This window comes from Bombus pascuorum, chromosome 8, assembly GCF_905332965.1.
Source record: "Bombus pascuorum chromosome 8, iyBomPasc1.1, whole genome shotgun sequence".
Taxonomy (NCBI): domain Eukaryota; kingdom Metazoa; phylum Arthropoda; class Insecta; order Hymenoptera; family Apidae; genus Bombus; species Bombus pascuorum.
In genome coordinates, this window is record NC_083495.1 from 6,839,817 (window position 1) to 6,862,200 (window position 22,384).

Below are 22,384 nucleotides of genomic sequence, written 5' to 3' on the forward strand. Positions count from 1 at the left end.
GATTCATGCCTGATTCATGCGCTGCAGTACAAACAAACCTTATCTAGTTACATCTATGTTGGAAATGTCAACAGATTTAGGTTGCTCTTATATTATTATAGATTATAGTTTTATTGTAATTAATTGAGTAAACATAACTTTTAATAGCAATGATCATTAATAGATATCAGATTGTACGGTTTTTCTTGTAAATAAAAATAGACTACACTGTAATTACATTCAATTGCATTCTGCAACGGTACCTAACATTTATTGGTTGGCAATGTAGGCCTTCATACACTTTTTAGACGACAGATCTATAAAACCATGAACGTAATGAAGTCTCATATAAGCTTTACGTAAAAAGAATATTTTAACAACGTATAACATTTTTTTATAAAAGAAGCCAAATCTTGCAATATAGTTGATTTACAAGTATTAAATCTAATAACTTTATCTTGGCAATTTGACAGTACGTTCTGTATTTGTTTCCCAAAAAGGTGGGGTTGCTTTATGCAGAGTGCCAAATAACCTGTTTTGTTCATCCAATAATGTTGATAAATAGCCAAATTTGACATGTGTTACATGATAACAGATAAGTTTCAATTCTTGAAATCATGTGGAAATATTTTAATCGTTGACTCGAATACAATACAGTTCGAGGCTGTATCAGTAATGTGATTTCGAAAAGTAATTTTAAGAAATTTTAAGAAAATGACAACTGAGCAAAGTGCGCACGATCATTCCCTTGCAATTAGACAAGAAATACAACGTTTCGAAAGTGTTCATCCATCAATTTACGCTATTTATGACTTAATAGATTTGATATCTGATACACACATTGCAAAACAAATCCGCGAACATGTTGTTGCAATTGAAGGTATGATACTTATTGCGAAAAAAAGTAATATATATTTTTTTTTTATTTTAATATTTCTAAATATATTTTTTTATATAACAATAAGCAAGTTATTATTTTCTTTAATTACTATGAATTAAAATTTTTTGTTAATAGATTCATTTGTCAATAGTCATGAGTGGACATTGGCTAGAGATGTTCCAGAATTACATTTGGGAATTATTGGTTCATCTGACTCAGGGAAATCTGCTTTAGTTCATAGATATTTAACTGGTTCATTTATGCATGAAGAATCTCCAGAAGGTGGTCGCTTTAAAAAGGAAGTCTTTATCAATGATCAGAGTTATCTCTTGCTAATTAGAGATGAGGGTGGTGTACCAGAGTCACAAGTATACAACAATATATTATATATATAATTATCATATAGATGTACATATGTGTATTTATGTATACATATGTTAAAAAACATATTATGCATATTATTGTGATAATATTCTTTACTTAATAACATTTAACATAGGCATCACTTGTTTCAGTTTTCTGCTTGGATAGATGCTTTATTACTTGTATTTAGTTTAGAGAGTGAGGAAAGTTTCTCAATAGTTTGCAGTTTTTATAATAGAATGTGTTCATTTCGAAATATGTCAGAAGTACCAAAAATACTAGTAGGAGTTCAAGGTAATACTTACACATAATTATAAAAATATTTCTTATTACATGAATTTCTTACATATTACAATGTACACTAATGTATTTTGTATTAAATCATGTTTATTACATTATTTAGATTCAATTAATGATTCTAATCCCCGGGTTATAAAGGATGGTAGACCACGAAAATTGGCATGTGACTTGAGGTGTCCTTATTATGAAACATGTGCTATTTATGGTTTGAATGTTGAAAGGGTATTTCAAGATGGTAAATAGTTTAGAACAATTCCCAATGTTGCATGCAAATTTAGTTTCATTACAAAATTGTTTATAATGTAATAGTTTGTTTGTACTAAATTCACAATATGTATAAATATCATTCATTTTTATTGTATTCTTTCTTACATCATTACTATTATACTGCAGTGACTTTGATAAATATTTTGAGGGTATTCTGAATATTACAGTGTGTCAAAAAATTATACAACATATATCTGCAAAACATTATCGATGTAATGGACAACAAGCAATAGATAATGAAACAAAGTATCCTGTTCCAATGATTGCCAAAAATACACAACTTCTGACCAAAGAAATGGAAGCAACAAATTCGTCAAAATTAAACGTGAGTTATTCTCTTCTTTCAATGTACTGAATTTAAAAATTTGTTTAACAATTTATATTTGTCCAGGTATCTGATAAAGATGAAGATTCTAGTAGATCATTTCATCATAGTTCTACCCAAAATGATTCTGCAATAATGGGTGACAATTTTCATAATGCACAGAATCAACATGGAGATTTTAGATCCTCAATATTAACACCAACCACTATCAGGTTTAATTTTTGTAATATATAATTTTTTTAATTACGGAAAAGATTTGTCTTACTCAAGTTTTATGATATAGGAAATTTAGAAGAAAGTCTAATATATTTACCCCATCAAAAAAGGAAAAATATAACATGGGTGAGATGGGTGTTGGTAGGGAAATACCTGTTAAACAAGGATATTTATTTAAACGCAGTAGTAAATCTTTAAAAGAATGGAAAAAGAAATACGTAACATTATTGGAAGATGGTCGTTTAACTTATCATTCCAGCTTACATGTAATTGTATCGTAATTTAATATTTTTATAAACATTATGCATTATGTTTAAGAGATTTACATATGTTTCCAGGATTATATGAATGATACTAATGGTAAAGAAATATTATTACAATATGTGACTGTAAAAGTGCCTGGAAAAACGCCTAAAGGTTCTAAATCATCCAATGCTCAAGGTGCTTAAATATTTATTTGAATTATCCTACATTTTATATTGTTAACAAATTGATTTCATTTTATGTGCATCTTAATTTGCAGAAGATAGTTTTGAATTTTCTATCATTTCACTAGAAAATAAGACATGGCATTTTGAAGCAAATAATGCTGAAGACAGAGATAGTTGGATTTCTGCTATAGAACAACAGATATTATCGAGTTTACAAAATAGCGATGGTGATAAAAAAAACGAAACTGATGCTTTCAAAATGCATTGTATAAAGAACAAAGTATCAGGAAATGATGCTTGTGTAGATTGTGGTGTACCTAGTAAGTAGTTCACTTCTGAATTTATTAGAGAAGTCATTTGATTTTATTTCTTATATTCAATTTATAATCGTATTTTAGATCCGGACTGGGCTAGTTTAAACTTAGGTGTATTAATGTGCATTGAATGCTCAGGAATACACAGAAATTTAGGTTCACACATATCAAAAGTTAGATCCTTAGACTTGGATGATTGGTCGTAAGTGCGATAGCTACTTATTTTATCGTTTCAATTTTTCGATCTATGTAATAATGAATACAGCAAAAATAATAATTTTATTAATAAATGATTTGTTCTTGAACATATAATTATACAAGTGTATATTATTAATATTGCATGTGAACTATGCATGTATATACAGCATAAAATAGCCTTGACATTAATTTTAGCGCAGGTCAGTTAAGTGTAATGTTAGCCCTTGGTAATGATATAGCAAATAATGTTTGGGAATATTGTCTAAATGGGAAACAGAAACCAAATTCAGATTCTCCTAGAGAAGAGAAGGAACAATGGATCAGATGGAAATATGAAGACAAACTCTTTTTACCACCGATTAATCCGAACATTTCTTTAGGAAAGCTACTTATTGATTCGGTTTGCCGGTAAATATTTTTAGACTTTCGGACGAGTTGTATTGTTATAAATTATTGTTGGATGATTTGTTGTATTAAATGTAATGTAGGGGTGATATGAGAGCATTTACATTATGCTTAGCCAGATGTAGTTATGAAGATATCAATATGCCTGTCAGTATGGAAGATTTAAGAACGCCTTTGCATTTGGCTTGTGCCACAGGAAATTTAGCTATGGCACAACTTCTAATATGGGTGTGTATTTACTCTTGACCGATTAAAGTATATATACATATGTTATAAGAATCATATAAGTACTTGCATATTATTGAATAATTACAGCATAAAGCAAATCCACAAAACTTAGACCACGAAGGACGTACGTGTATGTCGTATGTACGAGCACTCGAAAGAACGCTTGACAATTCATCGGATTCTATGGAAATGCAGAAGCTTCTTGAAGTACTTGAACAAGCTAGTATTTCTGGAGTAGATGATGTAGAAACTTCTCAGTATTAAAATTGTTTATGTTATGTACTTATTGCATGGAAGGTCATGCTTTAATTAATGGCTTAGAGTTGATATAATTTTTATCATTAATAGTACTGATACTCATAAAGACAACCAAAGTATGTTAAATGGATTCAAAGCATTAAACGGTCTATTTCTATAATATAGAAGATTTACATTATATGTAACAGTATATATCTTTTTAATGATGGCTATAAAGTTCATAAAAAATTTGACCAGATATTTTAACGAATATAACATACTTTGCATATATATTTGTACATTGAAGACTAGTTTGAATTAAAAGTATAATTCATACTATATATATATATATATTTAACAAGGTTTAGGTCAGTGAAAGTATTGTCTAATAGTAAATTGGAGTGTACATTATCAATGACTGAGAGTACAAACACTCATAAATCTAGTTATATTTATACACTGAATACATTTAATGTATTTGAAGAATGCTTTTATAACTTTTATTTTATTAATTATAAATTAAACATATAATTACCTCGCAATATAATTGGATTACTTTTAATACCTGACCAAATAAAGTTCTGATTCTTGCTTGTTTTATTTTGTTAAAGTATCATTATTTGATCGTGAAATCATTATTTTATTTAATTTTATTAGATGAAAACATTGTTTTGAGCACATAATATCCTTCACCTATTATACTTGAATCGTCTAAAAAGATGATAGGAACAATTTCATGCATGTAAGTATTATCTTAAATATTATATTATTTATAAGAATTTTACCTAATGGATATATACTTGTTGGAAAAATCGGTAACTGACTATAGTATTTAATTGTCTTTAGTTTTCTCAATTTAGACTGAGATGAAAGTGAAATTCTTCTCACACTCGGAATTCTGAAAGCAACATATAATATATATTTATATAAAATTTAAATTTATAATATGTATTATTATATTAATATAAATATATATTAAATTCGTTATATGAAAACGATATGATTTACTAAATTATTACTAAACTTACTCATCTAAATGATGCACTGCTGAGATGGGAAGGGGAGCTGTTAAAGTATAAACTTTGTTTTGATGTAAATCACAACTTTGTATTGGCGATTTTTCACTGACATACTGTTTGAATACACAACTAAATAAAATTCTTAAATCATCACTTGAACATTCTAAATTATTTTGTATTAGTAATATAAATTCCAAGGATATGTGAATTTGTACCAAATATAATAATCTTTTTCTAAAAACACACATAACACATATTTGTGTTGGTCGCCTACATAGAGTGTTCAAGCTGTTTTCTCGGAAACCTTAACAGATATTGACTAATTTCTTTTTTTTTTTTATTTCAATGGTACAAGAGGATTTTTTCTGTCATAACTCTTTAATTAAATACTTCAAGTAAATGCTATTTAGTTTCATAAGAGATATGTAAATGGAAAAAATATTAATATGGCATGCCACCTTTAAAAAAAAATCTATTGTTCCTCAAATAATCAGTACTCGTGTAATTTAAAAAAAAAGTATTAGTCAATATCTGCTACGGTTTCTGAGAAAACAGATTGTAATATATATAATGTAATGCAATATAAATAATTTCATTATACATACCTATAGGTATCAATTGTAAACTCATTACAAGATATCTTTTTTAATTTTTGTTGAATATCATGCAATTCACCAAATCTTGCATTTGCTAAAATGTATACGTAATCTCTGCACAGCTTTTCAAAGCCCATGTCTATAACATATTCTAATGGTAAACTACCTGATAATAAATGTGAAATTACTTTCTCCTGATGTGGATTGGTAATAATCTTCGCTAGCCTTGTTGAATTTGTATAATTAACCTAATATATATATTATATATAATCAATATATATATATCAATTTCATAATTACAAACATAATTTCTTGATCATATTTAATACAAAAAGTAAAATTAATTTTCTTTTTAAATATTAGTATTACCTGTGGCAAACAATCATTTACTAGAATTTTATCAAGCACTATATGGATGCATTTTATCATTTCAAAATAACTTGAATTCTCTGTAAGCATTAATATTATTTTAAATACACAGGTACAAATTTACTTTTATATTACTACAAAGATAACATATACTCACTTATTAATAGTTCCCATAAAAAGTCTGTAAAATCCAAATTGTGTCTAAATGGAAGACTCTGAATATACTGATGAAGTTTTGTATCATTTTCTAAATTTTCTTCATTTGAAAAATTAATTTTGTGTTTCTCAATATCACTAGAATGTCTAAAGCTATAATCTCCATTTAGCAAAAGATTTAAATTTTTCAATATATTATCATGCTCCTATTTTAAATAATCATCAAAATGACATTACTAAATCTTTTGGAATAGTACATAAATATCTCAGATACAAAAATTTTTGGATACCTCCTTATATGGATTTATAAAATTATGTGGAAATTCCAAGGGAATTGAATTATAATGAGAATCTATATTCTTTGTATGATCTTCTATCATACACAAATATTGATTTAACAATAATAATTGTTTCCATAATTCTTTTAAAGGAGTATTATTTGAATTTGTAGTAACTTGAACAATCTAAATAAAACATGAACTAATTAAAAAAGAAATATGTTCAATTCATTATAATTGATTAATGTTACCAAATTATTTTTGGATGTTCTTGTAGGTGTACATGATAAACTACAAGTATGTATTTCTACACTTAGACTCCCTTCGAAGTTACTTTTTATGGTATTATGTTTGTCAATCATTTCCTCTTTTGTTCCAAATAAATCAAAAGTACTAAATGCAGAGACAGCAATCTAAATACATGAACAAAATTATACTATAAATATTATGTATAGATTATTAAAAAGGACAATAATACTAACATCTTGTTTAGATGCATCTGATAGCTCCAAATGATTCTGAAACATTTTAGAAGAAGAATTTTTAACAGTTTCAAAAGTTTCAATACCATCAAAACAAGCTTCTATGGTGGTAAACCATTCTCCTTCGATTGTTGTACCTAACAACCTGCTTTTCTTAGGATCCTTGCCATCACAAAGTGCAAATATTGGTGGAAAAGAATCATTTATAAATTCAATACATATATTCAATGCAATACTAAAATAAAATCATGCTGTTACTATTACTAATTATATTTACCACAAAAAATATCTTTTATGCAATTCTTATAAGTTTACCATGCTTCTGTTCTACTTAGTGGTAGGTATTTTTCTTCCTCTTTATACCAATTTTGCTTTATCAAAATTGTGCTATCCTCAAAATCATCTTCTCCTCCAAATGAATACTTCAAAGGCGATCCAGTAAGGTCAAATTCTAAAATAATCAAGTAGCTTCTATAACACGAATAAAAAAATTTTATTGTATAAATAACTTACGTGTTTCATCAATATCAGTACATTCTGAATGATTATTGATGAATTCAAAAGCCTGATAAAATAACAGAGAATATATTTACTAAAATAATCCTTTTTCTAAAATGGTAACAATTGTGCAACATACTTCTTTATACAGAATAAAATACGGCATGTCTTTAAACTCTGGAAAAATACGATTTACATATGACAAACAAATTTTATCTATTTTTATAAGAGGATCTAACTTTTTTCGCAATAATTCAAGTTCAAACATTGTGATAATTATTTGTAATTCAGATTTGAACTACAGTTTATTCAACTTTGTCTCATAAAATCGTTCCAAAAATATTTGAATTGCAATTTTAAACGTTTGAAATATTGTGTCCAAGAAGACATCATGATTTAATATCATTTAAGCTATATTTCTATGTGTTATTGTACATTGGATACTAAAAATCCCAAATTTCAATTTGTAAAACTTGATATTCGAATAATTTTAAATATGTGATGTCTATCTATTATAAATATAATTATTATTCAGAACATGATGCATTTGAGAAAAATATATATAACACATATGATATATCGAAAGATAATGTTTAGCTGATTTTTGGAACGGTGTTCAGGTATTCGTTCGTCTAATCCTCGGACAGCCGTTTCGCGTTTGCGCTACTTGCAGTGGATGACATCGATATGTCAATACTTGTAAAGTACGAAATCTTGAAAAAGAGTATGATGTCGTAAAAATAGGAGATACTCAGAAAATAATTATAGTTACGTATAGTGATTAGGTTATGAAAAAGTCGAACAAATATTGGACAGGTGTGGGTAACATTTCAACAGTGTGTTTGTCCGAGGTGAAGAGGGACCGTGAGGACCTCGAAGACAGTGTTCCGAACTTTTACATGAAGGAACAAGATATTCCTGAATATTTGGAAGGCTGTGGTTTAACCACCTGTACAGCCGGCGACATGCCTGAGGATGTGGATGTCCTACGGGATAATAAAGAGCAAACGAAAGAAAAAAAATTATCGTCCGCGTCCATAGCAGGACCAGACACTAAAAAAACAGTAACTGTCAAACACCCGGAATCGAATAAACCGAAGCCAACTACAAAGAAAGGGAAACCGATACAAGCCGATTTAGATGTTTCTAAAGAATTTACCAGATGTAAAGAAGAATGCTTAGAGCGGCTGGATTTAAGTAAATCGAATATTACTCATCTACCTAGTACGGTACGGGACTTGACGCATTTAGTCGAATTTTATCTCTACGGTAATAAACTCGTTACATTACCGCCAGAAATTGGTTGCCTTGGAAATTTGGAAACATTAGCTTTGAGTGAAAATTCTTTGACAAGTTTACCAAATACGTTAGAGAATTTGAAGTCTTTAAGAGTCCTTGATTTAAGGCACAACAAACTGAGCGAAATACCCGATGTCGTATATAAACTGACGAATCTCACAACATTATTTTTACGTTTCAATCGAGTCCGATATGTAAGTGATAATATACGAAATTTGACAAATTTGACGATGCTGAGCCTGAGAGAAAATAAGATCAGAGAACTTCCTGCTGGTATTGGTAAATTAGTCAATTTGATAACATTTGATGTTTCCCATAATCATTTGGAGCATTTACCTGAAGAAATTGGAAACTGTGTCCAGTTGTCTACACTTGATTTGCAACACAATGAGCTTTTGGATATTCCAGATACAATCGGAAGATTAGTCTTATTAACAAGATTAGGACTTAGATATAATAGATTAAATAGTATTCCAAAGTCCTTGGCAAATTGTAAATTAATGGATGAATTTAGTGTAGAAGGAAACCAAGTATCTCAATTACCAGATGGACTGCTTGCAAGTCTTTCAGACTTGACAACAATCACATTGTCCAGGAATGCTTTTACTGCATATCCATCTGGAGGACCAGCTCAGTTTACAAACGTTTATTCCATCAATCTGGAACACAACAAAATAGATAAAATACCATATGGTATTTTTTCTAGAGCAAAGAACCTTGCAAAGTTAAACATGAAAGAAAATCAATTGACTGCTTTGCCATTAGATATTGGGACATGGGTTAATATGGTTGAATTAAATTTGGGTACAAATCAACTTACAAAAATTCCTGATGATATCCAATGCCTTCAAAATTTAGAAGTCTTAATACTTTCTAATAACTTATTAAAACGTATTCCTGCCAGCATAGCAAACTTGCGTAAACTCAGGGTGTTAGATCTTGAAGAAAATAAAATTGAATCTTTACCTAGTGAAATTGGTTTCCTAAGGGACTTGCAGAAGCTAATCTTACAGTCTAATCAGGTAACTTCTTTGCCAAGAGCAATTGGTCATTTAACAAATTTAACATATTTAAGCGTTGGAGAAAACAATCTAAATTATTTACCTGAAGAAATTGGTACACTAGAAAATTTAGATTCACTTTATGTAAATGATAACGCTAACTTACACAATTTACCATTTGAATTAGCTTTGTGCACAAATCTCAGTATTATGTCAATTGAAAATTGTCCACTTTCTCAAATACCACCAGAAATAGTAGCAGGGGGACCTTCTTTAGTTATTCAGTTTTTAAAAATGCAAGGACCTTATAGATCCATGTAACAAAATTAAAAAAATTATTTCTGATATGATTTAGATGTCGATTCTTAATAAGAATGATACAAATGATATTTGATACTAATATCTATTAATACTACATTCTCACTGTAATGATCTCACATCAATAAAAATTATATAAATTATGGATATATAATATATGAAAATGTGCATATATTTGTATTCTCATAAAATGAATAATAACTAATCACATGTCTGCAATTATGGATATATAATATATGAAAATGTGCATATATTTGTATTCTCATAAAATGAATAATAACTAATCACATGTCTGCAATTATGGATATATAATATATGAAAATGTGCATATATTTGTATTCTCATAACATGATTAATAACTAATCACACGTCTGCGATACATTCTCAATATGAAAGAAAAAAACATATATAAATAAATTATGAAATTGGTGCTGACTTGGAAATATGCACAACCGCTAATGAAGCTATAAGAAAATAAATTCATGATGAAATATTTTAGATATAGTAATGACATAAATTGTACTCATACTTTATTAATATATATAGTTTATATTTCATTCATTTATTTTGTTCATTTTATGTATATTATTTATCAATATTATAAAATATAATGTATTTTAATTTGCATGCAATATATTGTTTTACATTATATTATGCATTACAGTTATCTTGTAACTTCAAAGATACATTAAGTTCACAGTTTCTTATAGACAGGTACATGAATATCATTTTTGGAGACATAATTATTATTTTCAAGATTTGCTATATAGTAAACTACAATCGAGTGAGATAATATTATTCAATTGAAGAAATACAATTAAGAATCGGCATCAATGATTTTATATTTCAGTTACTGCTATCCATTGCCATACAAACAAGATATTTTGATGAAAGAATTAAAATTATTTTTAATGATAAGTTTACCATGTATTATAGCGTGAAAGTAGATATTGTATTAATTATTTTATGTTATACCACAGGAGCTTCAATTTTGAGAGGTTTCATAAGAAAACACTCTTCCAAAAGGCAAAAAAATCTATTTATATATCATTTAACATACTGTAATGAATAACGGATTATTTTTTTATTTCTAAGACTAAATGTAAACAATCTCATATTTAAATATTCTAAATAATTATAAAAAAATAATTTTTTCACATTTGTTAAATAAGTTGCAATATTCAGTGGCAATTATAATATACATTTACTTATACTTGTATATGTTTACAGAAAAGTTAAAAATTGCGATGTTTTAAATTAATCAACTGTAATAATTAGTGCAATTATGATTTTTAATTGAGTCATTAGTATGCTCTCATCAGATGAAGGAGTTGCCAAACAAGCATACTATTATCTAGTTTTAATATTGTATTATTGTAAGATCAGTTTTTGCTAAGTTCCATATGTGCTTCTGATGTCATTTAAAAAGGCAAGTATTTTTATTATTAGTAAAATTTTCGTATTTTTTCTGCACTGAAATATAATGCCAATATCAATTACAAATAATTATATCATAATTGATCGCATTATTGAATATGGTCAATTGTATACAAACTTATATGTATATGTATATATGTATGTTTTATATTGGATTCATAACTGTAACAGTTGATTGGATTTTATTTATAGCCAACAATATATTGATTTTTAAAACATGTTACAGATTCTTACACTCATACACCTGATACTACCTGTTTTTCTTAGAAACTAATAAATGCAATCATAAAAATTTGATTTATAATCCATTTTACTATGCAATGGCTGTGCAATAAGAAATTAAATAATTAGCACAATTTTACTTGTATTAATTGTATAACTCTAAATAATATTATATTAATATATTGTAAGTTATATATATAGCAAACAGATATTTTTTATTCTTTAGTTAGTGTTATTTCAATATATCGAAAACATTGACTATATGCTTGTTAGTAAACAAAGATTATAGGTATTGAAACATTGTTGTGTATGATGTAAGTAAACAGTAGTATTCATAGATTCTACTTCAATTTTTTTAAGTTATAATATTTTGTAAATGAAAATGTAAAATTATTAATCTTGGGAATTATGGAAACATATAAAACATAAAATGGAACTTAGCAAACTTTTAATTATAATTAAGAGAAAGTATGTCTATTCTGTAACTACTCGTTGACATAAATGTATGATTTGTTATGTGTCTATTTACACAATTTTTCTACACTAGTTATGTTTCAACTATAATATAATGTAATGTATTTGCATTAAACTTTGTCTTTCAAACTTCTACAATTTGTCCATAAAATAAAGACCGATAATAATATTGTATAAATAAGACTTTACCTAACTTCATGTTAAAAAATTTTTCTTTATGCAATAACAAATTTTTTAGATTATATCAACAATAAGTTTTATGCTATGAATAACTTTCAAATTAAGTGAAATTAATTAAATATTAATGTAAATTTATAAATTTCATGTCAAATTGCTTATCTTTGTGTTATAAACAATAATAGTTGTGTATATAATTTACAAAATATATATATTCATCTTCCTTACTAAAAAAACATAAAATGTTGCAATTGAAATTTCATTTTCTTTTAACAGTATATACTTGTGTATGTTTAACACACAGTGAAATATTAAATGAATATCAGAGTATATCTAAGAGTTGCCAAAAAGATTGCTATAATACAAATTGTTGTGATAAACTGTTCAACAGTTTTAAAATACATAAGTAATACTATAGTATGATTGAAAAATGATTAAATTTGTATGAAAATGAAATAAATTACTTCTCAAATTATAATCTTGTTGAATAGTCTATCAAGTGCGAATCATTACGTATATATAATTTTAAAATGATATTAATGTAATTCAATGTATATGAATATATAGGAAGCTGTATATTTCTAAATATATAAATATAACAAACATTTTGGGATTCTGATTTTATTCAAATTATTGTTTAATACTGAAATTAACTTATAAAATACTTTATTATATATATTAGTAACTTCCGCAATATTACAATTACACTACATTATTTGTACGAAATGAAGTATTTCTACGAATACATTAATTCATTTCTCTCATCCTGAATTTCTTACATTTTTTTTTTTTTTTTCATATTTAAGAGAAATAAGACTTCGTGTTTTCATAATAAATCTTCCGAACTTTACATTATGTTTAATGTTATGACACTGCAATTTTAAATATGATACAATGAAAAATATAATTCCATATAATAAGTAATAACTATATTATATACTTCTTTAGATTCTTCAATAATTTTAGATGGAGAAACAATATTTTCAGTTAAAGCACTACCGCAAAAATTAGATTTTTGGAACAATTTTCTTGCACTCGTAAATTCTTCCATCATACTTGTACTTAAGTTCCGATTTATCATTGTATTGTATACATTTTTCCCTGAAGTAATTATTAATCTAAAATTAATATACATCAATATAAGTAACTCTTTTTTTACTGAACATAGTAAAAGTAATATCTATAAATATTAATAATAATACCTTATAAGTTGTAATATCTCTTCTGAAAAAGATTTTAGATCATCTAAAGTAGATTCACAATATTTTAAATCGGTTTCTGTATTTTTGTTACGAATGAGTATTATTTCCTTATTGGTAATATCAATTTCATTTTTTAATTTTAATACTTTATTACACATATCAACTTTGTTTAAATTTTCACCAATTACAGTGTTATATTTACATTTGTGAAGTTCATCTACTTTTGTAACACGAGAATTTTGATTAAAAATAGAATTAAAATTATGCATTAAAGAAAAATTCCAAATTTCGTTACAAAATTCATCTTCTGTAACCCATACTTTGCAATTTATATTATCCTTTAAAGTAAAGCAATGTTAAAATAAATGTAGAAGATATATGATGTATATATACATATTTAACAAACAGTTCTAAATTTATTAATAATTTACCAAGTCTTTATATCTTTCTTTGAGTATTTCTTTTTTAAGTCGTAACGTATTAGTTTTTGTATTTAAAGTAGCTCTAATAATCTTTAGTTCTGTACTCTTATTAACATATTTCATTAAATGTAAATCATGTTTTTCATTATTTGGAGACATCATGATTTTCATGAATATGTATATATACATATACATATTAATTCATAAGACAAATACATTAACAGTCATTAAATTTTTTATATAATTTCCTTTAGAATATTGTCCATATTCTTCTAAGGATTTACAACCATCGATTAAGAATATTATTTTTCTTAAAAAATATATTTAAAAATACTTGCTTACTATAATTTATTTATTAAATCTATAAGAAGTCACTGACTAATATTAAATATATAAAATTAAAAAGTTTTATATATATTTTTTTTTCACTTTATGATACTTACTATATATGACTCGTGATTGGTAATTTCCGTTAAAACATTTCCAAATAACCTACCAAAAGCAATTACATTTTGTGTTATGGCGTGTTGGAAGCTTATTCAGTAAAGTAACCTATTTTGCATGTAAACAAACTTCGTTAAAAATTGTATTGGTCATCGAATATAAATTATTAACGGATTAAATATAACAAAGTATGAATATAAATATAATATGAGTTCAAGCGGCTTGAAAGTGTTAAAGAAAAAGTTAGTATAAAGTTAAAATATTTTTATGATTTCTGTACTCCTCAATTATTTTAGTAATATGTTTCTCATGAAAATGTTATAATGGAAGAATAATGGATGCATAACAGTATATAATTATAATTGATTTAAACCGTTTTATAACATTTACAGTAATTCTTGCCCACAAAAGGTACGATGCCAAAAATGTTTGGAAATGGGACATTGGAGTTATGAATGTAAGGGAAAACGAAAATATTTACATAGATCTTCACGTACATCGCAATTGAAGAGAGCCTTACAGAAACAGCAAGAATCTAATGGGTAAATTTGTAAAAACATGATTAAATTATTAAGTTTCAAGACAAAAAATCTTAATGCTAATGGGAATCGTATATCACATTTACAGTGAAGAGCAGAAAAAAGAAGTGAAGAAAAGTCGTTTACAAAAAAAAATGAAAGAAGAACCTAGTAGTTCTAGTAATACAAATTCTAGTGCTGATAGCAGTAGTTCCAGTAGTAGTAACGACAGCAGCAGTAGTAGTTCATCTTCAGACAGTGAATCAGATTCTAGTGATAGCGTTTCCAGTAGCAGTGGCAGCAGCAGCAGTAGTAGTAGCAGCAGCAATAGTAGCAGTAGTAAAAATAGCAATCATTCTAACAATTTTCTATTTTCAAAAAGACATTCTAAATAAACAATTTTAGATAAAAAATAAAAAACCTTATGATAAGTATATTCATTTTTTTAATATTTATGAATTACTCTTTTTTTCTTTGTCGATTCACATATAATAAATGTATGTACAATAACTTCATTGTAAAAAATTGAGACATCTAAAGTACTTATATGTAACATATATTTTAAATGATAATTTATATATCGCGCCTTGTAATAGAATTTTATTATTTATATTATAATACCAATACCCTTCTAATTATATCAGATACTTGTAAGTAAAAAAGATCATAATTTTGTACTAATGACTTTTTCATAAATTAAGAAATATTTATTATAAAATTAAAAGCGCGAAATATAAATGTTAAGAAATAAAAAAAAAATAATTTTTTATTGAACTATCACATCAAATTATAATTCACTGTAAAAGTTTATGTTTATATAACAAATATCATACTGTAAATAAAATTATGATTTTATTCTGACAATTTTTGTGTTTCATTAGTCATCAATTCCTTCAGGAAGTGTTTGTATTATTACTTTTCTCTTTGCATCATAAAGGAAATTATTTGATTTGAAAATCTCACTTTCATAGAATGGATGAAGATTGCATATATCAATTTGTCTAGCCTAAAATAAAATAGTGATTTTAGTACGAGGTTTGTGGATTTATAGGAGAAGAAATGAAATAATCCATACCCGATCCAATAAGTCTTTTTCTGAAACTTCAATCGTTGTAATACGATTTCCGTGTATCGCTTTTTGAAACGCTAAAGTATCTAATGTAAGCTGCCTAAGTATATAATACAGAAGTTCACTGTGATCTTTGTTATATGACAGATATTTCTGGAATGTCTAGAAAATAATAGAACATTTATTATAGTTTCAATAGAATCATTGTGTACACATATGTATTCATAATTATATTCACGATCATACCTGGCGCATACTTTTCATTACCGAATATTTCTGTGTATCAACAAAACTATCAAGCATCATTCTGATAGCAAGATTAATATCACCTTCTTGAACGTGATCACGTAAATGCATTTTAGCACTTGCTTCGGCCATACGTATAATACTTTCTATATGTCGTACGGTAATTGGTAAACTTCCAGTGGCCTATTAGGATGAAGTATATAGTATTATACTTAGAAAATTTTTGTAAAAATTTATGAATGTTTTTAACTTACCAAACTTTCTTGTCTTAATTGGCTGTATAATTTTGCTACCTTATCTTGATCAATGTTTGTTAATTTAGGATGAATGTTTTGTCGCACATAAACTATGTATTTTTTTAAAAGATCTTGTGGAATAGATATATCATTTGTCTTTTCTTGTGTTGATGTTACTTTTCCTGTATTTGATGGATGATGTCTGATATGAGAATTCACAACAAATTTAGCCAAATGCCGGTCTTGCATAGGATCTATTTCATCTTTTACTACGCAGAGAATATCGAAACGAGACAAAATCGGTTCTGATAAATCCACCTATGTAAAAAAATTATATAAATATAACTTATGATATATAATACATAAAATAAAAATATACTTCCTCATCTTATATTATATCCTACATTTTCTGAAAATGTCATACTAGCATCATATCTGCCTCCAATGGGATTGGATGCAGCTATTACTGAACATCTAGCATTAAGTGATGTAACAATTCCCACTTTTGAAATAGAAATACTTTGTTGTTCCATAGCTTCATGAATAGATGTTCTATCTTGATCATTCATCTAGAAATAGAATAATAATTATATTTTATCACAAGCATTTCATATAAAATGTACCTTATCGAATTCATCAATAAGACAGATTCCATTGTCGGCAAGGACTAAGGCACCAGCTTCTAATGTCCATTCTCGAGTAGTTGGCGACCTTCTTACAAAAGCAGTCAATCCCACAGCTGAAGCTCCTTGACCTGTTGCAAATACTGATCTTGGTGCAATTTTTTCAACATACTTCAAAAATTGAGATTTAGCTGTTCCTGGATCTCCACATAATAACACATTAATATCTCCTCTTACTTTATGTTTGTTACCTATGTAAATATAAAACTTTTATTGAATAGTTTGAATACTCTTCAAATACATTCAAAATGATGTTAGAAATGAAAATACCAGGATTTTTTGATTCGCCTCCAAATATTGCTAAAGCTAAAGCTCTTTTTATATATTCGTGACCATAAATTGAAGGCGCAATACTTGCGACAATGCGATCAAAAATTCGATGATCTTTACTTAAATTAATGATACTAGAAATATCTTCTTCAGTTAAGGATTCTACAATTTCTTTCGAATCTTTTACTTGTAAATGATTAGCAAGAAGGACCGTTGCAAATACAGGAAAACCCTTAAATACAAAATTAATAATAATTAATTAATATAAAATTTTTAAATAATCATACGCAAATATCTTTTACCTGTTCTGTGTTCAAGGAACCATCGTAATTATTCGTATAAATAGCGGTAACGTCTACTTCATCTCCAGGTTTACAGCGATCGCAGAGATCTGATAAAAGAATACATTCTTTGCTTCTGGGTATTCTTCCTGCAGAAATTTTGCCTGGTGATTCTTGAATTGTAATTTTTTGATAGTTTCTGTATATTGTTTGTTCCATGTTAATCTGTAATTAGTATTACTATATTTATAGAATGAATATATTGTTTATATATAAATAAGATTATATTTAATATTTGAACTTACCATAAAAGGTCCAATGCTTTGACATTCAGGGCATGAGCCAGGCTTAACTTCAGTGTTTTGATGTTGTACAAAAGGACCAAGTACATATCCACACTTTGTACAGTCATATTTTACAACAGACAATTGTGGCAGTACTCCTGTGGTTGCAGTAACAACTCCTAGAGTACGTACTAATTGATTCAAATGTAATTTCCTAATTTTCACCATAAATATTATGTTATATTTTTGAAGAGTGAAACATTTTTATTGATATATAATTACATTTTACCTAAATGTACGAATTTCTTCTATTAATGGCAGTTCTGATATTCTGACATGAATTTCACCAGTGACTCTTTCATAGCTGGGAAATATATTTAGTACTAGTTCCTTTGCAACTTCATCAAATATTTCTAACATTTGAAATGGAGCTTCTGGTAGAAAATAAGCCAAAACATGTTCTTTACTAGCAAGGATAGGGAACTCCACAACAAAGCTAGACTATTAAAAAATAATATAAATATCTTTTATGTCTTATATGAGCATTATTACAATTAATAATACAAAAATATTACTTGATTACTCTCGCACATGTGACGAATTCGTTCTTTGTACATATATTGCCCTTTTGAATTAGTATGTGTACGAAGAAAGCTTTTGAAACGATTGGAGATTTCAGTTTTTGGTCCTAACATAGACACCCACTCTTTAACTGAATGACCTTTTGTATCTTCCAAATTCTCAATAGATTCAATCATCTAGAATGAAAATACATATAGTTATATAACATAATTAAATAAATTGTGCAATAGAACAAAAAGCAAGCAAGATACTTACCTCTGTGTCTTCTATATCACCTACTGCTGCTTTTTCAGCCATACGCCTTTTACGGGCATGTGTTTCTTCTTCATCACTCTCATCTTGAATATTTAAAATCTATGTTGTATGATATATTTGCAAAGTATATATTAATTAAATTATTACAATACTAAAATATACCATAAAGTAAATATCTATCATCTCTGATAATTCCTGCGGCTCTGTCTCTTTTAAGCATAATGGCTTCAGCAACTGCACGTTCTCCTTGAGACATTTCTGAGTACTCTTCATCATCCACTACATCTGGATCATATCTATCTAATGCTGGCATTGGACGATAATCACTGAAATAAAAATATATCGTCCAAAATCCAATATCACATATATCTTATCTAGTATATGAAAAAAATGAAAAAAACTTTACGCTTCCATATTATCTCCAAATAATTCTTCTCCTTCTTCTTCTTCTTCTTCCTGATTAACATCATTGTCGTTACCAAGTAAATCTGCTTCATCTTCAAATGGCTCATCTATTTCTGGTGCAGGAGATGTCATTGCCTCTGTATATCTATCAGAGCGTGCTGGGCTACTAGAATCCTAAAAAATATATAAAACAGAGTAAAAAATAAATTAATTCGAAGATTTAGGAAAATGATATCAAAAGTAATAGGATATAATGAAAAGAATATATTAGAAAGAAATTTAATTTTTTTTACAGGATTTTTATTCCTAATATTTTACCATTACGCTTGTATTAAAAGAATCGGGATGACAGTAAAATAAATTTTTGAATAAAAATGTAAGGTAGATTTGAAGTATCACTTTTTCAGTTGTAAGACTCAAACCAAAAGGTAGGAATTGGCGGGAATTTCATTTAGGGATACTTTTTTGTCATGCCAACAATTCTTCACAAATAACTATGAATCATCACTATGAATCATAACATCAATAGTAAAAGTTCTTCGTAGGTAATAAATGAAATTCTTAAATCGTATTATCGTATTGGTATTATCACATGTATTTTTATTAATTACAATTGTTTTGATATAAATTTTATTCATACAAAGAAATATTTACAATTACAAACATAAAATTTTTTTGTAAAAAATAGTTAATAAGATAATATAACAAGACAAAATGACAAAACTTATGTAATTTTTATATTTTAGTGTCATTTGTTGAACAAGAAGTATGTTTTAAAAAATATAAAGATTTTAATTTATCTACTACAGAAGCAATTTCTGCTTGTATATTTGCTGCTCTCACAATAAGATAAAGAGATTCTTGAAAACGTTTTTGTGCAATTCGTAAACTCTGTGGGACTAATACTCCAAACCATTTTATAGGATCTTGTATTTCATCTTCACTTTTATCCAATCTCCTTAAGCTTATGTCAAAATTTGGAATTATTTTGCCAGTTTCCTCAGTTAACTTTGTCTCCAATTCAAATAGTGTGACTACTCTCTCATTGTCAACGGGAATCTGCAAAACACTTATACTTTCTTTGCCTCGTATGTATTTAGCCTTAGCTAATTCAATGTAACCATCGCGTAATATTTTCTCCATTTGGACATCAATATCAATCTTTTCTTGCATTAACTCCAAATTACGCAATAAATTTTCATCAATAGCTTTACATATGTCATCTATGCTTTCATGCATATTGTGTACTATCAAATACTATTAACACAAAATAGTAATACCTGATTACAATGTATAATATTATGGAATAGTACCTAAAATATACAAATAAAAATATAATGCATATTTATATATATCATAATGCAATGTTATATGCTCTTCATTATCATTTTGTTAATGACAATAATATTTATCCATTAGATTCATACATTTTTTTATTTAGTACATACCAAATATGAAAATTATTTCTTTTTATAGATGATAACTTGATAACAAATTGATATTTTTTTCATAAGTAATTGTTCCTAATTTTATGAAATCTATTATTTCGATAATTTTATATGTAATTACGATTCATATATATTAGATTTTTAGAACAATAATACGGTACACAATTTTTTAGAGCTAACAAGGTTATAGCATTTGGCGCCACTGTTTGCACCGCCATTGATAAAGAATGGAACTGTTATAAAATTGGTATATCCTGTAATTTTATGAAAATTAACAATGGCAGTTAAAGAGAAACAAATAGACGCTTCTACTGATGAAATAGAATGGAATGTTGAAAATGAAATTCAATTATTCTTTGCTATGAATGGACATAAACCTGTTGGTAAGATTTCAATTCACACGATGACGCTATTTAGGTTATATTTACATTAATAACAAAAATAGTATTCATAATTTTATGTGATATATGTAAGTTTATACAAAAGATTTTATTAAATATTTGCTTTCTAAGGTATTAATAAATATTTTCACATGGTCTGCATATGGGAAAAATTTCGTACTGCCATACACAAGGATGTGTCATTAAAAATAATTTGGGAACATTTGGAGTCAATGTATGATCTAATGGCTCTGGTACTTACTATTATGTTTTAAAAAATTACTTATAATCGTTTAAAATAATATTGATAATGTATTCAAAATATATCAGGATGATATGGAGGATTTACCATTTCCTAGTCAAGAGATAGATTTCTCTTTACCAGAAGAATTTTTGGGACCTCTTAAATCTAGAAAAAGAGAGGAACCAGAATTAAAGCTAAAAGATCAAAGGGAAAAATTTAGGGAGCTTAAGAAAGATAAAGAAAGTAAAGATACTACAAAAAAAGAAACTATTCTTCGCGATCTTAAAGGAAGTAAAGACATTGATAAAAAAAAAGAAGAATTTAAGAAATATGTTAAAGATATAGAATTAAAAAAGGATAAGCTTAGAGAAATAAAAGATGTTAGGAAAGAATACAAATCTTCTAAGGGCCGGTCAAAGGGAAAGGATGATCTTGAAGAAACAGGTATATGTATATTTGTCTTCAATATTTTTAAGTGCATTTAAAACATTACATAATTTCTTTTTCTAGCTTCAAATGGCAAAAAGGAACGTAAGGATTCTGATTCTGGTCGTGAAAGTTTGAAAAGAGGTCCAAAACGACCAACTAGACAAAGTATGGATAGTACATCTAAAGCATCTTCCAGTCCACGTGATACACCTCCACCAAAACGAAGGAGGATATAACAATTTATATAAAATTATTTTTCTTGTACCTTACATTGTGTATAAATATTGCATTTTAATGTATGAAGAAAATGTGAATCATGCATTTTTCTATACACGAATCACATTAGGTCTTATATAAAAGACTATCTTGAAATCCAATTTTATAAAAAGAATGTACACTAGATCATTGTAAATATAACATATTCTGTAATCAACACAAGAGAAGAAAGTATTAAATGTATGAAAACTTATGTACATATAATTTTTTCATAAAAGACACAAGCATATTAATTAGAACC

General features: G+C 27.1%; 8 protein-coding genes across 14 annotated transcripts; 4 read left to right on the forward strand and 4 right to left on the reverse strand.

Moving 5' to 3' along the window:
* Positions 1–675: 675 nt before the first annotated feature.
* On the forward strand, positions 676–4,690 carry LOC132910115 (centaurin-gamma-1A). The gene is made up of 13 exons (XM_060965594.1): positions 676–859; positions 995–1,227; positions 1,375–1,516; positions 1,626–1,757; positions 1,957–2,114; positions 2,181–2,326; positions 2,398–2,596; positions 2,669–2,771; positions 2,854–3,081; positions 3,160–3,277; positions 3,469–3,681; positions 3,762–3,906; positions 3,994–4,690. Exons 1-13 carry the CDS (start codon positions 694–696, stop codon positions 4,168–4,170), a joined length of 2,160 nt encoding a protein of 719 aa, XP_060821577.1. The 5' UTR covers positions 676–693; the 3' UTR covers positions 4,171–4,690.
* LOC132910121 (protein zwilch homolog) lies at positions 4,576–8,165 on the reverse strand. 2 transcript variants are annotated; one of them, XM_060965607.1, is made up of 12 exons: positions 7,681–8,165; positions 7,557–7,608; positions 7,359–7,494; positions 7,044–7,278; positions 6,813–6,974; positions 6,574–6,747; positions 6,285–6,489; positions 6,128–6,207; positions 5,768–6,006; positions 5,172–5,396; positions 4,929–5,041; positions 4,576–4,854 (listed from the first exon to the last, which is right to left on the reverse strand). In XM_060965607.1, exons 1-12 carry the CDS (start codon positions 7,807–7,809, stop codon positions 4,784–4,786), a joined length of 1,821 nt encoding a protein of 606 aa, XP_060821590.1. In that variant the 5' UTR covers positions 7,810–8,165; the 3' UTR covers positions 4,576–4,783. The 2 variants fall into 2 exon arrangements, with proteins under 2 accessions (XP_060821590.1, XP_060821588.1); XM_060965605.1 differs by having other exon boundaries at positions 4,576–5,041.
* Positions 8,166–8,192: 27 nt separating this feature from the next.
* Positions 8,193–11,045, forward strand: LOC132910120 (leucine-rich repeat protein soc-2 homolog). Its single transcript, XM_060965604.1, has one exon. The coding sequence runs from the start codon at positions 8,330–8,332 to the stop codon at positions 10,160–10,162; it is 1,833 nt and encodes a 610-aa protein (XP_060821587.1). The 5' UTR covers positions 8,193–8,329; the 3' UTR covers positions 10,163–11,045.
* Positions 11,046–13,118: 2,073 nt separating this feature from the next.
* Positions 13,119–14,267, reverse strand: LOC132910134 (uncharacterized). Of its 3 annotated transcripts, none has more exons than XR_009658686.1 (4): positions 14,103–14,267; positions 13,672–14,009; positions 13,410–13,570; positions 13,119–13,341 (listed from the first exon to the last, which is right to left on the reverse strand). XR_009658686.1 is itself a non-coding variant. In XM_060965631.1 (4 exons), exons 1-4 carry the CDS (start codon positions 14,262–14,264, stop codon positions 13,231–13,233), a joined length of 789 nt encoding a protein of 262 aa, XP_060821614.1. In that variant the 5' UTR covers positions 14,265–14,267; the 3' UTR covers positions 13,119–13,230. The 3 variants fall into 3 exon arrangements, 2 of the variants coding, with proteins under 2 accessions (XP_060821614.1, XP_060821615.1); XM_060965631.1 differs by having other exon boundaries at positions 13,410–13,587; XM_060965632.1 differs by having other exon boundaries at positions 13,119–13,570.
* Positions 14,077–15,919, forward strand: LOC132910136 (zinc finger CCHC domain-containing protein 10-like). 4 transcript variants are annotated; one of them, XM_060965638.1, is made up of 3 exons: positions 14,077–14,270; positions 14,949–15,079; positions 15,165–15,919. In XM_060965638.1, the coding sequence occupies exons 1-3, from the start codon at positions 14,229–14,231 to the stop codon at positions 15,448–15,450; spliced, it is 459 nt and encodes a 152-aa protein (XP_060821621.1). In that variant the 5' UTR covers positions 14,077–14,228; the 3' UTR covers positions 15,451–15,919. The 4 variants fall into 4 exon arrangements, with proteins under 4 accessions (XP_060821621.1, XP_060821622.1, XP_060821623.1 ...); XM_060965639.1 differs by having other exon boundaries at positions 14,081–14,270; positions 14,930–15,079; XM_060965640.1 differs by lacking the exon at positions 14,077–14,270 and adding an exon at positions 14,375–14,779.
* Positions 15,805–19,856, reverse strand: LOC132910111 (DNA replication licensing factor Mcm2). Its single transcript, XM_060965586.1, has 15 exons — positions 19,685–19,856; positions 19,368–19,540; positions 19,124–19,287; positions 18,962–19,044; positions 18,700–18,882; positions 18,414–18,625; positions 18,146–18,338; positions 17,862–18,065; positions 17,560–17,791; positions 17,230–17,480; positions 17,011–17,175; positions 16,625–16,924; positions 16,371–16,553; positions 16,131–16,286; positions 15,805–16,061 (listed from the first exon to the last, which is right to left on the reverse strand). The coding sequence occupies exons 1-15, from the start codon at positions 19,685–19,687 to the stop codon at positions 15,933–15,935; spliced, it is 2,631 nt and encodes an 876-aa protein (XP_060821569.1). The 5' UTR covers positions 19,688–19,856; the 3' UTR covers positions 15,805–15,932.
* Positions 19,857–19,951: 95 nt separating this feature from the next.
* Positions 19,952–20,954, reverse strand: LOC132909449 (coiled-coil domain-containing protein 115-like). Its single transcript, XM_060964304.1, has 2 exons — positions 20,815–20,954; positions 19,952–20,679 (listed from the first exon to the last, which is right to left on the reverse strand). Exon 2 carries the CDS (start codon positions 20,603–20,605, stop codon positions 20,102–20,104), a length of 504 nt encoding a protein of 167 aa, XP_060820287.1. The 5' UTR covers positions 20,606–20,679; positions 20,815–20,954; the 3' UTR covers positions 19,952–20,101.
* A 15-nt stretch (positions 20,955–20,969) lies between these two features.
* Positions 20,970–22,336, forward strand: LOC132909448 (MRG/MORF4L-binding protein). Its single transcript, XM_060964303.1, has 4 exons — positions 20,970–21,197; positions 21,327–21,448; positions 21,525–21,882; positions 21,949–22,336. The coding sequence occupies exons 1-4, from the start codon at positions 21,092–21,094 to the stop codon at positions 22,101–22,103; spliced, it is 741 nt and encodes a 246-aa protein (XP_060820286.1). The 5' UTR covers positions 20,970–21,091; the 3' UTR covers positions 22,104–22,336.
* Positions 22,337–22,384: the final 48 nt, after the last annotated feature.

Coding starts and splice junctions, on each gene's coding strand:
- LOC132909448 (XM_060964303.1), top strand. CDS start 21,092: ATGGCAGTTAAAGAGAAACAAATAGACGCTTCTACTGATGAAATAGAA. Junction 21,449..21,524: donor TGTATGATCTAATGGCTCTG/GTACTTACTATT, acceptor AAAATATATCAG/GATGATATGGAGGATTTACC. Junction 21,883..21,948: donor GGATGATCTTGAAGAAACAG/GTATATGTATAT, acceptor TTCTTTTTCTAG/CTTCAAATGGCAAAAAGGAA.
- LOC132909449 (XM_060964304.1), bottom strand. CDS start 20,605: ATGCATGAAAGCATAGATGACATATGTAAAGCTATTGATGAAAATTTA.
- LOC132910136 (XM_060965637.1), top strand. CDS start 14,745: ATGAGTTCAAGCGGCTTGAAAGTGTTAAAGAAAAA. Junction 14,780..14,929: donor TTGAAAGTGTTAAAGAAAAA/GTTAGTATAAAG, acceptor TAACATTTACAG/TAATTCTTGCCCACAAAAGG. Junction 15,080..15,164: donor AAACAGCAAGAATCTAATGG/GTAAATTTGTAA, acceptor TCACATTTACAG/TGAAGAGCAGAAAAAAGAAG.
- LOC132910121 (XM_060965605.1), bottom strand. CDS start 7,809: ATGTTTGAACTTGAATTATTGCGAAAAAAGTTAGATCCTCTTATAAAA. Junction 5,397..5,767: donor TTTACAATTGATACCTATAG/GTATGTATAATG, acceptor GTGTGTTTTTAG/AAAAAGATTATTATATTTGG. Junction 5,042..5,171: donor GCAGTGCATCATTTAGATGA/GTAAGTTTAGTA, acceptor TGTTGCTTTCAG/AATTCCGAGTGTGAGAAGAA.
- LOC132910115 (XM_060965594.1), top strand. CDS start 694: ATGACAACTGAGCAAAGTGCGCACGATCATTCCCTTGCAATTAGACAA. Junction 2,327..2,397: donor TTAACACCAACCACTATCAG/GTTTAATTTTTG, acceptor TTTATGATATAG/GAAATTTAGAAGAAAGTCTA. Junction 2,597..2,668: donor CTTATCATTCCAGCTTACAT/GTAATTGTATCG, acceptor ATATGTTTCCAG/GATTATATGAATGATACTAA.
- LOC132910120 (XM_060965604.1), top strand. CDS start 8,330: ATGAAAAAGTCGAACAAATATTGGACAGGTGTGGGTAACATTTCAACA.
- LOC132910134 (XM_060965631.1), bottom strand. CDS start 14,264: ATGAAAATCATGATGTCTCCAAATAATGAAAAACATGATTTACATTTA. Junction 14,010..14,102: donor AAGAAAGATATAAAGACTTG/GTAAATTATTAA, acceptor TTTACTTTAAAG/GATAATATAAATTGCAAAGT. Junction 13,342..13,409: donor TTATTGAAGAATCTAAAGAA/GTATATAATATA, acceptor TTAAAATTGCAG/TGTCATAACATTAAACATAA.
- LOC132910111 (XM_060965586.1), bottom strand. Junction 18,626..18,699: donor ACATGTGCGAGAGTAATCAA/GTAATATTTTTG, acceptor ATTTTTTAATAG/TCTAGCTTTGTTGTGGAGTT. Junction 16,554..16,624: donor AATTAAGACAAGAAAGTTTG/GTAAGTTAAAAA, acceptor TCATCCTAATAG/GCCACTGGAAGTTTACCAAT.